Source organism: Tachysurus fulvidraco, chromosome 7, assembly GCF_022655615.1.
Source record: "Tachysurus fulvidraco isolate hzauxx_2018 chromosome 7, HZAU_PFXX_2.0, whole genome shotgun sequence".
NCBI lineage: Eukaryota > Metazoa > Chordata > Actinopteri > Siluriformes > Bagridae > Tachysurus > Tachysurus fulvidraco.
In genome coordinates, this window is record NC_062524.1 from 16,819,555 (window position 1) to 16,834,554 (window position 15,000).

Genomic DNA, 15,000 nt, shown 5'->3' on the forward strand with positions numbered 1-15,000 from the left:
CTCACACGCACAGATAAACACAGACTCACACGCACAGACACAAGCACAGACTCACACGCACAGACAAACACAGACTCACACGCACAGATAAACACAGACGCACACGCACAGACACAAACACAGACTCACATGCACAGAGACAGACACGCACACAAACACAGACTCACACACACAGACAAACACAGACTCAAATGCACAGAAACAAACAGACTCACACGCACAGACAAACACAGACTCACACGCACAGACAAACACAGACTCACACGCACAGACACAAACACAGACTCACACGCACAGAGACAAGCACAGACTCACACGCACAGACAAACACAGACTCACACGCACAGACACAAACACAGACTCACACGCACAGAGACAAGCACAGACTCACACGCACAGACAAACACAGACTCACACGCACAGACAAACACAGACTCACACGCACAGAGACAGACACGCACACAAACACAGGCTCTCAAATACAGAGACAGCCATGCACACAAATACAGAGACACAAACACAAAGACACACACCTCTATCTTCACTCTCTTTATTGTTCTTTACCTCTATCTCAACCTCCTTCTACCGCTCTGTCTTTACCTCTTTCAGCCTCACTTTAATCTGAGATCTCTCTCTCTCTGTGTCTCTGACTCTCTCTGTGTGTCTGTCTCTCTCTCTCTCTGTCTCTCTCTCTCTCTCCCAGATTTTGTCCTGAATGACTTTCACTTTTTCCTCTAACAGTACAGATGGTCTTCCTTCTTCACTCTTTCTCTGTAACAGGAGTAAATAACGTCCACTTCCTGTCTGACCGACTCAGTCGTCTCTGCTAATGAACCTACACAAGATTCTAGCCTCTCAAACCTTTTCCCCTTCTGTTAAAGGAAGCTGTTTTCATCTCATCGTTCAGACAAATACGTTCTTTTTTTAAGAACGACGTGGCATGTCATGCTAATCGAGCGTCAGATATGAGCTGTGGGGGGAAATCATTAGAGTTTAGTGGAAAAGTTTGAGTTACTGGGGGGGAAAAGAAGAAACATGTGCCTCAGTTTTACACTTTATCAACAAAACAACAAAACTTTGCACATTTAACTGAGTTTCCAACCAAGTTCAGAAGAAATCAGAAAGAAAGCAGCGAGACTTCAACAGATGTGAGTGAAAATCGAAGTAAACAATTAGTGAAAAACAACAGCCTGTGAAAGAATAATGAAGGAAAAAATTGGTCTAAAAGTTTGACATTTATATCATCAAACTCGCAGTACAAACTTTTGTATCACGTTCATTCACAAACAGAATTCATACCAGGCTTCAGTGCTGTGAAAACCGGAGGTTCTGGAAACATCTTACAAAGAATATTTAAGGTTATTAAGAATTAAGATTATTAAAGGTGGGGTGCACGATATTTGAGAAATACTTCAGAAAACTGAGTCGGGCCGACAAACAAAACAAACGTGTAGGCAATGAGCAGAAAGGGGCGTGTCTTGTCAATATGCGGCAGAGACAGTGTTCAGTGCGCGTGTCTGATATTAGCAGAAAGTGATTGAAACATTGACATGGCGGATACCTGCCATTACCTCTGCCTCGGGTTCTAGGTGTTTAACGCTGTCTTCCGTGTGAAACGGAGATAAACCTTTCACGCTACAACACACAGTACTACAAAAACACATTTGTATTATCATAGTATTACCCATTGTGTTCATTTATTGATAAAAATACCCCCTCGGCCAGCTGCCCCAGCAGGTTCCGCCATAAAAGTTGCCTGGGTTACGTATGTATGTGTGGGCGGAGCTATCAAAACAGGGGTGACACCCATTTGGGTTAGGGGCGTGTTTGTTTTGGTGATTTCAAATGTCAACATTGGCTTCCAAACATCGTGCACCGCACCTTTACGGTTGAGATTCAGATATATTTTCTGTAGTGCTACAATGAAATTCTGACTAAATGCCTCATTTACTATCATCCTAATAAGGCGCTATTTAGTTTATTATCTTGTTCTTTCCGCTGAATATTTTATTAACACTCAGGCGACCCAGTGATTGAATGTTTGTGTATGAATCTGATTCACAGATTCATGTCAGTTGTCCAAACTGAAGTACAGTCCAAGTTCTGGACTGGGTCTGTTTTACTGCAGTTAGTTTATAAGCGGTCTATGTTTTGAATCTCTCGAAATGGATTCTGACGAAGTCAAACTAATGGTCGTAAGTTGTAATAATGAGCAGGAAAGCTTCCAGGCTCCGTCCATAAACAGCTGAAGAACCGACGTTCTGTACTACAGAGCAATAATATACAGATTCAGTAGCGTTTCCATAGTTACCTCGCTTATTAGCTTCATTGCTTCATTGCTTTAGCCATGTGGGGAAAAGAGAGAAAATTGCGTATGTTGGTTAAACTTCTTATCAGAATGTACTTTACGTCCCTGCTAAAATATTTTACCATTAATCAGGACGTGTAAATCCCAATTTGACCAGTTATACAGTATACAACAATAAAGTCAACATCATGACCTGAGAAAAGGAAAGAGAGAATAACCACAGGATGGAGTTACATGAGCTAAAGGGAGCTCATGTGAATAGAAACAGTGAAGCACTTCTGCTGCATTTGATTTACTTCGAAGTGTGAATTCGAACGCTTTTGTCAGGGTTTTTGTTTGATGAAGCCTGCAGCGATGAGTTTGACCTGACGTCAAGGTGACCGTTTCAAGTCTAAGGGAGTTTCTTCGAGTTTCCTTGTGGTCGAAATAACACCAGGTTGTGAGTTTTATTTTGACGGAGTGATTATGTCTGACTCTCGCTCGCCAAAGCTCATCTTTTGCCGTACGAGTATTTTTGCTCAAAGCTATGCCAGATATTCTGAAATTAAAATTCAGCTCCTGTCAAGGACACACAGCAGGTCTGAATGTATAATGGAGCACAAAGGCAGGAGGGAAATGTCCCGAAATGAGTTTCATCGAACAAACACACTCCTGGAATTAGCTTTGCATTTTTAATTTGGAAATTTCAGGAAGTGCAGCACACACGGAAACCGATGAATTTTACATAAGGGTGTAATTAGCGAGCATCAACGTAGCTGTATGCAGATCAGTATCATGCTTTTCATTTTCTGTTTCTTTCCTTTATCTTTATTTCACAAACACAAACTCGGGCTTGAGTACAGTAATTAGTCTGTAGGCTGCGGTGTAATCAGTTCAAAGGTTTCAGGTGTGTGTGCTTGTGTATGTGTGTGTTTGTGTGTGTGTGTGTGTGTGTGTGTTCAGACGCTGCTCAGTGACACAGTACAGGTGACAATAATAAATAAACAGTATTATGCCCCGCCCACAATAACCAGATCTGTAAAACTAAATGAAGTTTACTAATCCGGGACTCGCTGCAGTCAGCAGATTCACATCAGAATGTCATTTCACATCAGCAGTGATGTTTGATTTGATATAAAATATCCCAGCTGACCTTAAATTATACATCAAAATCGAAGCAGCGGGTCACTGTATTAAATAAAAAACAGGGTTTTTTTTTTGCTGATTCTGACAAAATATTCACTTCCAAAAAAAAAACTGATTAATTGTCCTGCATTCATGTATAAAGCTCATGAGAAAGTATAGATAGATTAGATAGATAGATAGATAGATAGATAGATAGATAGATAGATAGATAGATAGATAGATAGATAGATAGATAGATAGATAGATAGATAGATAGATAGATAGATAGATAGATAGATAGATAGAATCTTTTTCCATTATCTCTGTTCCAGACTGTGGAGTTAAAATAATGATTGGAGAACTTTAGCTTTCTGAGGACACTGAGTTTAGTAGATACAGTGTGTGTGTGTGTGTGAGAGAGAGAGAGAGAGAGAGAGAGATGTGGCTATAAATCTTCCAGCCCCCTCTTTCAATATTGGCTAAATGTAATGAAGTGTTACATGCAACAACTATAAAAGATATTACTGTGTGTGTGTGTGTGTGTGTGTGTGTGTGTGTGTGTGTGTGTGTGTGTGTGTGTGTGTAGGTGTCCCTGGAAAGAGGAATGAGCTGTATTATGAGTGTTGTAAGGAGCCATACCCGGACGTGACCTACACGGTGACCATCAGGAGGCGGACTCTGTACTACGGACTCAACTTGCTCATTCCCTGTGTTCTCATCTCAGGCCTCGCTCTGCTCGTCTTCCTTCTGCCTGCTGACTCTGGGGAGAAGATCTCACTGGGTAACACACACACACGCAGGCTGACCCAAACACTGATCCACTCTGTAGAGGTCGATATGGGAAGCGAAGTTCCACGTGAGAGTAGATTGATTCACGATTTTGTTCAGTCTCGTTCTTTATTGTTTTTACACCTTTCTGCTTTACAATGTCGGGGTGTAGCGGCTCTGAAGAAAGCCATGGCCTTAAGCTCCTGAAAAATCCTTATCAGGAACGTTTGCCAGATTCTAAAGGTCGTATAGAACAGCATGTGATATAGGTGACAGAGGCATGAAGTCTAAACACAATCATTTAGTGTTGTTTTGTGTTACTTTGGATGGCTTTGATATTAGGACCATCCTGTGAGTGTGTGTGTTTGTGTGTCTGTCTGTGTGTGTGTCTGTCTGTCTGTGTCTCTGTGTGTGTGTCTGTGTGTGTCTCTGTGTGTGTGTTTGTCTGTCTGTGTGTGTGTGTGTGTGTGTTTGTGTGTGTTTGTGTGTCTGTCTGTGTGTCTGTCTGTCTGTCTGTGTCTCTGTGTGTGTGTCTGTCTGTGTGTGTCTGTCTGTCTGTGTGTGTTTGTGTGTCTGTCTGTCTGTGTCTCTGTGTGTGTGTCTGTCTGTCTGTGTGTGTGTGTTTGTGTGTGTCTGTGTCTGTCTGTCTGTGTGTGTGTGTTTGTGTGTCGTGTCTGTCTGTGTGCCTTCTGTCTGTGTGTGTGTGTTTGTGTGTGTGTCTGTCTGTGTGCCTGTCTGTCTGTGTTATTTGTGTGTCTGTCTGTGTGTGTTTGTGTGTGTTTGTGTGTCTGTCTGTTTGTGTGTGTGTCTGCGTGTGTGTCTGTGTGTGTGTCTGTGTGTCTCTGTGTGTGTGTGTGTCTGTCTGTCTGTCTGTGTGTGTCGTGTCTGTCTGTTTGTGTGTGTGTCTGTGTGTGTGTTTGTGTCTCTGTGTGTGTGTGTTTGTGTCTCTGTGTGTGTGTGTGTTTGTGTCTGTGTGTGTGTGTGTGTGTTTGTGTCTGTGTGTGTTTGTGTCTCTGTGTGCGTGTGTGTTTGTGTGTGTGTGTGTGTTTGTGTCTCTGTGTGTGTGTGTGTGTTTGTGTCTCTGTGTGTGTGTTGTGACGATACCTAGAGCTAATCAGCACTTTTTTTGTGCTTCGTTAAACTCACCTTGTTCACAGACCTGCTGCAGGCCTGTCTCCCTGTCTCTAAGGTGGCTTCCAGACCTTGGAGACCAAACACTACAAAGACTGATACAAAGAACTGATTTTCTCTTTTTGTCCTTCTTTCATCAGGCATCACCGTGCTGCTGTCACTCACTGTCTTCATGCTGCTGGTGGCGGAGATCATGCCTGCCACCTCCGACTCCGTCCCCCTCATAGGCACGTCTTACTACCTCTTATCGTTTATTAACACTCACAAAGCTGCAATTTACAGAAATCATTGAAGAAGAGTTTGTCTTGGACAGAAGAGGTGTAGAAAGAGCAGAGATATGACATCATGAAGTACATTTATATTTATATACACTTATTTTAAATCTTAATGAACAATAATAAATTACCGAAATTATGAATTTATGAAATGACAAATGATATTAAATGTAATGAGAAATTACAAATAATGTATATAATTAAGGAAGCAAATTTTTTTCATTATATTTGTTCTAATTATTAACAGTTCTGTTGTAACCGTGTTGCAGCTCAGTACTTTGCGAGTACGATGATGATCGTGGGCTTGTCTGTCGTCGTCACCGTCCTCGTCCTGCAGTTTCACCATCATGATCCACACGGAGGCAAAATGCCAAAATGGGTGAGGGCAAGAAAACTTGAAGCAGCACTAAACACCAAAGCTCTCAGTACCGATAAGATAACAGAGCTGCTCACGATGACACAAACGTGACAAAGCAGAACTGCACCATTTCTTCTCCACTTTGATTACTTACTTACTGAGCAGTGTTTGTTTCATTTGGAGAATAAAATCCTCTGAACGATTCCTAAGTGATTTTCTAATCGGTCTGTGTCTCGCCTGATTGCCGATAGCAGGATATAAAATACTTTTATTTCTCAGGATGCGTAATGAAGAATATTTCATGCAACAGCAGAATAAACTTTTGCAAAATTCCAGAGCAAAGGCGTGAAGATAAAACTTTAATGTTCTCTCATCTCATCTCATCTCAAAACTCCAGCGTTTCTGATTTAGCTCGCAGCCGCAGGGAGCCGCGTGTCTGAATATTTAAAAAGCGCAGGGGTTTCCTGAGGGCCAGTAAATGACAACACACTAGAATGACCCTCATGCTTAGGTTTATAATTTTAGCTCCATCTTGTAATATTTCTTCATCTCAGCACTGATAGCTTTTACAGTTTGGCCTTTTCTCTTCAACACTTAACGTGATGAGTAGAAGACGAGAGAGGTTTTATTCTACTGTATATATGTTCTATGTCACTGTATAGTGTTGGGGTCCGACTCTACACACGTGGATCGAGAGAATGACAGAAGCGATTCACCTGTCGAGGAGCCCGAAGTCACAATGATTACGGGTTAAACCTACATGGAGTCTGGACAACAGTCTTATGCTTATACTTTCTTCCTCTCGTACTGTGCTCAGGTGCGAGTGATCCTGCTCCAATGGTGCGCTTGGTTCCTGCGCATGAAGAAGCCGGGTGATGAGCGCAAGTCCCCCTACAGCTACTCCAGCGCCAGTAGCAGCAGCCTGCAGATGGGCAGCGTGCCTGGCACCAACGGCCATACGAACCTCTACTTTGGCTTCCATTCGCCAGACAGCACGTGCTGCCCCAACAGTAGCGACTCGGGCGTATCGTGTGGAGTTTCCTGTAGTGGTGGGCACCGCGAGGCAGCTCCTGCACCATCAGGTGAGCAGCGGGAGCTGCAGAGGCTCCTGGTTGAGGTGACTTACCTGGCGCAGCGTTTCCGGGCCCAGGACGAATCCGAGGCGGTGCGATGCGAGTGGAAGTTTGCGGCGGCTGTGGTAGATCGCCTCTGCCTCGTCGCCTTCTCGCTCTTCTCTATCGTGTGCACCTTCGCCATCCTCATGTCTGCACCCAACTTCATCGAGGCCGTTTCCAAAGACTTCACATAATCAGCCTGCTTTTATCTTTTACACCGAAATGGTAAAAACTAACCACTGCCCGTGTGTGAAAATAAGAGTACATTGTGAGTCAGGTTTCATCTGAGTGAACGTGAGTAATATGTTGTTGATATGTTGATGTACCATCGTATATCTAGTCAAAGGTTTAAGAAAACGAACCATTACTATTTGTAGGAGTGCAATACGAGCCACCGAGGTTCACTCCCAAGTTGTTAAAAAAAGGTTTTGTATAAATTCAGCTGAAATTGACATCAAATGTAAATGTATAATGAATCAAATGAAACTTTCGTAGCAATCAAACAACAAAGAGTTCTCTGTCATAGCATGTGTGAGTGTGACTCAGTGAGCAAGTGAATCAGTGTGAGTCAGTTTAATTTGTGTGTGTGTGTGTGTGTGTGTGTGTGTTTTTATGTATGTGTGTGTGTGAGAGAGAGAGAGTCAATTTGAACTGTTCATGTAGTACATTAATATTTATATACACTTCTAAATCTTAACGAACAATAATAAATTACAGAAATTATGAATTTATGAAATGACAAATGATAATAAATGTAATGAGAAATTTATGAATGTATATACATTTATATTATATGAATATATGATTCATCGAGTAATCGAGTGAGTCAGTTGGAACTGTTCAGAGTATAAATCAGCCTGAGTCACTTTTAACTAGTGCAAGTTTGAATCAATGTATTAGTTTGAATGGGTTGAGTATGAATCAGTGTGTCAGTTTGAATCAGTGAGTTAGTAGGAAATTGGTGTGTGTGTAAATCAGTTAGTCTGAGTCAGGGTGTGTGTGAATCAGTTTGAGTCGGTATGTGTGAATCAGTATGAATCAGTTATTGTTTTGAACCGGTCTGTGTGTGAACCGTATTGTTTTGAAAGCCAGTCCTCTGTGTCCGAGTCTCTGTTGGACTGTAGTTTATCATGGATGTTCACGTTAGTCTCTCTGCAGCACTCGTGTAGCAGTAGGTAAATGAGTGTCACGTTAACACTTTCTTTAGTTCTATAGTAAACACTGTGCTTTTGGTAAATACCTGCAGATCTTTTTGTTGTTGCTTGTTTTGCTTCTCCAAATGTGTCACTCTGTCACTGTAAATACAGGCAACTACTAACGAATCCCCCGAAAGCTTTGAGGAAAAGTTACGGGTTCCAGGATGATTAAAGTCCTACTTATTTTCATAATTAACTCTTTAGTATAAGCTTCAGCTCGTGTAGCAAACTTACTGTTATGTCTTACTCCAGCATGACGATTACAATCTTACAGTAGCTCAAAACTCAACCGTGCTCAAGCACCAAACCACTAGAAATATTTTTAAAAGTTTAACTCGCACCTTCTGAATACAAGAAACTTTGCTGTTCCCACTTCTAAAGCTTACTAAGTGACTTGCTCACTAAGGTAGTCAGACTTAAAGGTGGGGTCAGAAATGTGTCATTTTTGCTTGTTTGTTTATCTGCAATCGTATTGTTCTTCCCTTCAGCTATGATAAAGACACATTTCTTTCCATTAATTGCCTGGGTTAAGTATGTATGTATGTGTGGGCGGAGCTATCAATACAGGGGTGGGACCCATTTGGGTTAGGGGCGTGTTTGTTTTGGTGATTTCAAATGTCAACATTGGCTTTCAAACAATGGAGACCCCACCTTTAAGTGCTCATAGTGAGGATTTAATACAGACTTTTCACTAGTCTTAGACTCCTGTTAAAAAACACAATTCTGTTAGACGTTTATTAGCTATTAGTTAATTATTTTTAATTGTCTTGTAAACTTTTTTCATCTTTTTTTTGGCTTCTTCACGTATAATCTATCACGTTTTTTTTTTTTGAAACTCGACTGCTTGTGTTTAAAGTGTGTGTGTTTGTGTGTGTGTGTGTGTGTGTGTGTGTGTGTGTGTGTGTGTGTGTGTGTGTGTGTGATCCCAGGAGCTCTCTTGAGTATATAAATGTTTTTTTTTAATTTTTTATTATCCATATTAAAATCTCTGAGGGTTTAAACACACCAGTCAACTGCTTTTGGCTTTTAATTACCAAATAAATTAGAAACGAACACATCAGCTGACCTGTGTGGAAAAGCAGTGATGTCACCAGATTTGCCCAAACACCATGATGTGTACATCATGAACAGATTCTGGTGTATCTGATCTGATCAATCTGATATTTTTTTAATTGTTAAATGTACTTAGATATGTATAACAACTGTGGTTGTGTTCTTTTCGTCCTGGATTATGTGCTGTCCTCTTTCTAACATGTACAGGTTTTTGTGCCAATTCTGTGAGCTAACAGCCATTTTTTATTACAAAATATAGATTTCGAAACGAAACCGTTAAATAAAGATACGTGTTTATTGCATTTCAGGACAAATCCTGACTCGTATTGAAGGTTTGTTTATTTTTGCTGTTGTAGGCACTTGAGTGGAGAGTAACTATTAGGGAGGGGATGTGTGTATGTGGAGCTCACTCGTTGAGTTGGCACAGCAGCGCTGAGGCTTTGGAGATCCAGTAATCACTGGGCTTGTTGGATGGCAACATCACAGTCACCACAAAGTTAGTGGAGTGTCCTGTAAGAAAAAAACAACAGTGCTCGAGTGTTTAACGCCTACATACGGTTCAGTACAGTGTTTATTGTATAATATACTTGTTGTTTACGGTTTATGTGATCATTTAGTTCTCAGACATGGTTCTATTTTTCCCTATTTAACCTGCATTTGCCTAAAAAAATGTTATTTTATGCTACATCACACTGCAACTGACAGCAATAATGAAATAAATAAAGCATAAAAAAAATTCCCAGTAAATAAATACATTTGATCTCTCTCTAGATCAGTGGTTCTCAAATTGGGGTCCATGATATTTTTTTTATTTGTTATTATACTGGGGGAAATCACTACACACCTTTATTAAAAATTATTATTTTATTGATTCCTTACAAACATTAGCTTGTTACATGAATTTACCCCAAACATCTAAACCTCATCTAAAGTGTGAGGGTGAATAAGTGAATAAGTGAGTCAGTTTACATCAGGGTGAGTATGAATCAGCATGAGGGTGAATCAATGAGTCAGTTTACATCAGGGTGAGTATAAAGCAGTGTGAGGGTGAATCGGTGAGTCAGATTACACAAGGGTGAGTATGAATCAGCGTGAGGGTGAATCGGTGAGTCAGTTTACATTAGGGTGAGTATAAAGCAGTGTGGGGGTGAATCAGTTAGTCAGTTTTCATCAGGGTGAGTATGAATCAGTGTGAGGGTGAATCAGTGAGTCAGTTTACATCAGGGTGAGTATGAATCAGTGTGAGGGTGAAACAGTGAGTCAGTTTACATCAGGGTGAGTATGAATCAGTGTGAGGGTGAAACAGTGAGTCAGTTTACATCAGGGTGAGTATGAATCAGTGTGAGGGTGAAACGGTGAGTCAGTTTACATCAGGGTGATATTACCTGTTGTGGACAGAGTTCCTGCTCTGGCAGAGGTTTTATAAAGCGGTGCATGGTACAGTAATGGATCAGGTACGTAGTTCTGCTGAGGCTCAAAGTGGATCACAGGTAGCATGGGGTTCATCACCTGCGGCAACGCATCCTCTATCACCATGTTCTCATCGTCCCAGCGACTCGCATCCATGAACATCCCATGCACAAACACACCATCCTCTATGCTGGGGAGCTACTCACACATACGGAAAACAAAACAAAAATACATCTCCAAATGTAAAAGCCATCTTGTATTAGACAGACATTAAACTGACATCCAGTTTAGCACAATATCAAAATAAATATATTTTTAAAATATTAGTACATATTAATGTACAGTAGTCAGGGGTTAAAGCACCACGGTTAAAGCCTGCCTTCATAACTCTACCCCCTAGCTGACCTGCTTGTCCTGGTCCGGTTCTGTTTCTGGGCCGAGGTTCTTCAGGGCTTCAGTGATTTCGACCTGGTCTCGGTACACCGGGATCACGTTGAACCGGAAGTTGAGCTCATCAATGGGCAGGTTGTACTTCCGTGCATGGTTCTGCAGTGTGCCTGTTGGACAGTACCTAGTGTGTAGTTTATCATTTTGCAGAGATGGACCTCAAACTCTGACTTTTACAAATACCAACCTGTCAGAAAGCCCTGAGGGAAGAAGAACCCTGAGACCCAGAAAGACTTGGGCTGACCTCTGCTCATCCAGCTCTGCACAAACACACACACACAAAACTTACAGTGTGTGCATCATGTCAGTCTGTTCACTTTTTTACACACTTGTACACTTTTCAGATTAAACGTTACCAGTACACATTATTGCTAGTTGCTTGCTATCTAAGTCTCCGTCTGAGGAAATTCAAAACATACTTTCAAATTAAAATTAAATTTTTTTGTATAACGCTTTTAACAATTCCTGTTGTCTCAAAACAGCTTTACAGAAGTATGGAAACAGGAGAGAAAAAAAGAAATAAATACATAATAAAAATAATAAGAAAAATAAGGATATAAATAAATAAACAAATATATATATATACACACACAATTAAATTCTAAAATTAATTTCAAAATATTAACTTAAAATTTAAAATACTATATATCTATCTATCCCTAATGAGAAAGCCGGAGATGACGGCGACAAGGAAAAACTCCCTGAGAGGATATGAAGAAGAAACCTTGAGAGGAACCAGGCTCAGAAGGGAACCTCATCCTCATTTGGGTAACATACTTCCATATTCAAGCAAAACACGAAAACGTGATTTTTCATTAATCGTGAGTCTTCTACTGATGCACAAACATTTGTTTGTGTGGTAGTTAATTTCTTGTATTATGACCTAAACAATCCTGATCGCTTTTCACACTCCTTCATTCCTACAGTGACTGTAAAACGACCTCTGTCAGGACAGACGGACATCAGAAATAACCCGGAAATCACATCAGGAGTTCAAATGTGTGTGTGTGTGCGTTTGGTGCTAAGAGACTTTAAGAACTTAATAGCAATGTTAAGTTTGTATTACGTCTATGAAGGAGGTGCGCAGTGCCAGGTCTCGAACCCAGCTGCCTAGAGGCTTCAGAGACGGGTACGCGGCGTTGGCCCATTGCTCAGGCACCTGGTTGTTCAGGAAGCTGTTGTAGATCCGCTCCATCTCCTCAGACATCACCACCAAACCGGCTATGGCCTTCTGTAGGGTGCTTAGGGAAGTCTACCCACACACACACACACACACACACACACACACACACACCACAGTTTACTGTATTAGACTCATATCCAAATCTTTATGTAGGTCAATGATTCTGTCTCTCAGTCTCGAGGGATTCCTGTTCAGATCAGGTGTGTTAGAGCTGAGAGAGAAATACACGTCTGTTCAGACTGCATACTGACTGCAATAAAAATTCTTACCTATCAAAAAAAAAATATTCTCCACTAGAATCATTCATGTTTTTTTCAAGTTATTATCATAATAAAAGTTTTTTTGGGTTTTTTTTTTTTGCTTTTGCAAAACCATGAATGTGTAGTGTGAATAAAAATGTGTGGCACATTTACTGGTTTTTATCTGATGGTTCGTTGTGTGAACCAGTTGCTCTAGTGACACTGAACACACTTTTAGATTTACACCTTTTCAGTAAAACTCACCCTTAACACACGCAGCAGGAAGTTAAAACGGTCCACTTCCTGTCCCAGCACAGTGGTCAGAGAGTTCACTCGGTCTTTAGAGTCTCGAACAAACAGGGCTTCTGCTGCATTGTCCATGCTGAGTTTTACTAAAAACACATGTTTTCACATCACTTGGGTGTGATTTAACTCCGATGGGGCATTGTGATTATATTTAAAATCATTAAGATAGAGTGATGGTTTAAAGAAGGCTGGTGTAGTTTATAGTGGTGTTGGTGTAGTTTATAGTGGTGTTGGTGTGGTTTATGTGTAGTTTGTGGTGTATGGTGTCGTGTATGGTGTAGTTTATGGTGGATGGTGTCGTGTATGGTGTAGTTTATGGTGGATGGTGTCGTGTATGGTGTAGTTTATGGTGGATGGTGTCGTGTATGGTGTAGTTAATGGTGGATGGTGTCGTTTATGGTGTAGTTTATGGTGGATGGTGTAGTTTATGGTGGATGGTGTCATTTATGGTGGAGGGTGTTGTTTATGGTGTAGTTTATGGTGGATGGTGTCGTGTATGGTGTAGTTTATGGTGGATGGTGTCGTTTATGGTGGATGGTGTTGTTTATGGTGTAGTTTATGGTGGATGGTGTCATTTATGGTGTAGTTTATGGTGGATGGTGTCATTTATGGTGTAGTTTATGGTGGATGGTGTCATTTATGGTGTAGTTTATGGTGGATGGTGTTGTTTATGGTGGATGGTCTAGTTTATGGTGGATGGTGTTGTTTATGGTGTAGTTTATGGTGGATGGTGTCGTTTATGGTGTAGTATATGGTGGATGGTGTCATTTATGGTGTAGTTTATGGTGTATGGTGTCGTGTATGGTGTAGTTTATGGTGGATGGTGTCGTTTATGGTGTAGTTTATGGTGGATGGTGTAATTTATGGTGTATTTTATGGTGGATGGTGTTGTTTATGGTGTAGTTTATGGTGGATGTGTCGTGTATGGTGTAGTTTATGGTGGATGGTGTAGTTTATGGTGGATGGTGTCGTTTATGGTGTAGTTTATGGTGGATGGTGTCGTTTATGGTGTAGTTTATGGTGGATGGTGTCGTGTATGGTGTAGTTTATGGTGGATGGTGTCGTTTATGGTGTAGTTTATGGTGGATGGTGTCGTGTATGGTGTAGTTTATGGTGGATGGTGTCGTTTATGGTGTAGTTTATGGTGGATGGTGTCGTTTATGGTGTAATTTATGGTGGATGGTGTAGTTTATGGTGGATGGTGTCGTTTATGGTGTAGTTTATGGTGGATGGTGTCGTTTATGGTGTAATTTATGGTGGATGGTGTAGTTTATGGTGGATGGTGTCGTTTATGGTGTAGTTTATGGTGGATGGTGTCGTTTATGGTGTAGTTTATGGTGGATGGTGTCGTTTATGGTGTAATTTATGGTGGATGGTGTAGTTTATGGTGGATGGTGTCGTTTATGGTGTAGTTTATGGTGGATGGTGTCGTGTATGGTGTAGTTTATGGTGGATGGTGTCGTTTATGGTGGATGGTGTAGTTTATGGTGGATGGTGTAGTTTATGGTGTAGTTTATGGTGGATGGTGTAGTTTATGGTGGATGGTGTCGTTTATGGTGTAGTTTATGGTGTAGTTTATGGTGTATGGTGTCGTTTATGGTGTAGTTTATGGTGGATGGTGTCGTTTATGGTGTAGTTTTTGGTGTATGGTGTCGTTTATGGTGTAGTTTATGGTGGATGGTGTAGTTTATGGTGGATGGTGTCGTTTATGGTGTAGTTTGTGGTGTAGTTTATGGTGTATGGTGTAGTTTATGGTGTAGTTTATGGTGGATGGTGTTGTTTATGGTGTAGTTTATGGTGTATGGTGTCATTTATGGTGGATGGTGTTGTTTATGGTGTAGTTTATGGTGGATGGTGTCGTGTATGGTGTAGTTTATGGTGGATGGTGTCATTTATGGTGGATGGTGTTGTTTATGGTGTAGTTTATGGTGGATGGTGTCATTTATGGTGTAGTTTATGGTGGATGGTGTCATTTATGGTGTAGTTTATGGTGGATGGTGTTGTTTATGGTGGATGGTCTAGTTTATGGTGGATGGTGTTGTTTATGGTGTAGTTTATGGTGGATGGTGTCGTTTATGGTGTAGTATATGGTGGATGGTGTCATTTA

General features: G+C 41.0%; 2 protein-coding genes across 3 annotated transcripts in view; one reads left to right on the forward strand and one right to left on the reverse strand.

Annotated features, from left to right (window-relative positions):
- The window catches only part of chrna8 (cholinergic receptor, nicotinic, alpha 8), a 45,197-nt gene extending 35,587 nt beyond the window's left edge, over nucleotides 1-9,610 (forward strand). The window contains exons 7-10 of the mRNA XM_027134945.2: nucleotides 3,999-4,193; nucleotides 5,452-5,538; nucleotides 5,856-5,965; nucleotides 6,762-9,610. Of these exons, the coding sequence (XP_026990746.1) occupies nucleotides 3,999-4,193; nucleotides 5,452-5,538; nucleotides 5,856-5,965; nucleotides 6,762-7,253 (884 nt within the window). The 3' untranslated portion in view covers nucleotides 7,254-9,610. The remainder of the gene's footprint in view (nucleotides 1-3,998; nucleotides 4,194-5,451; nucleotides 5,539-5,855; nucleotides 5,966-6,761) is intronic.
- The window catches only part of dnah6 (dynein, axonemal, heavy chain 6), a 48,988-nt gene continuing 43,572 nt past the window's right edge, over nucleotides 9,585-15,000 (reverse strand). For both annotated transcript variants that reach the window (XM_047816503.1, XM_047816502.1), the window contains exons 75-80: nucleotides 12,852-12,979; nucleotides 12,232-12,417; nucleotides 11,353-11,425; nucleotides 11,124-11,275; nucleotides 10,694-10,916; nucleotides 9,585-9,818 (exon numbers count right to left, since the gene is read on the reverse strand). In XM_047816503.1, the coding sequence (XP_047672459.1) occupies nucleotides 9,715-9,818; nucleotides 10,694-10,916; nucleotides 11,124-11,275; nucleotides 11,353-11,425; nucleotides 12,232-12,417; nucleotides 12,852-12,979 (866 nt within the window). In that variant the 3' untranslated portion in view covers nucleotides 9,585-9,714. The remainder of the gene's footprint in view (nucleotides 9,819-10,693; nucleotides 10,917-11,123; nucleotides 11,276-11,352; nucleotides 11,426-12,231; nucleotides 12,418-12,851; nucleotides 12,980-15,000) is intronic.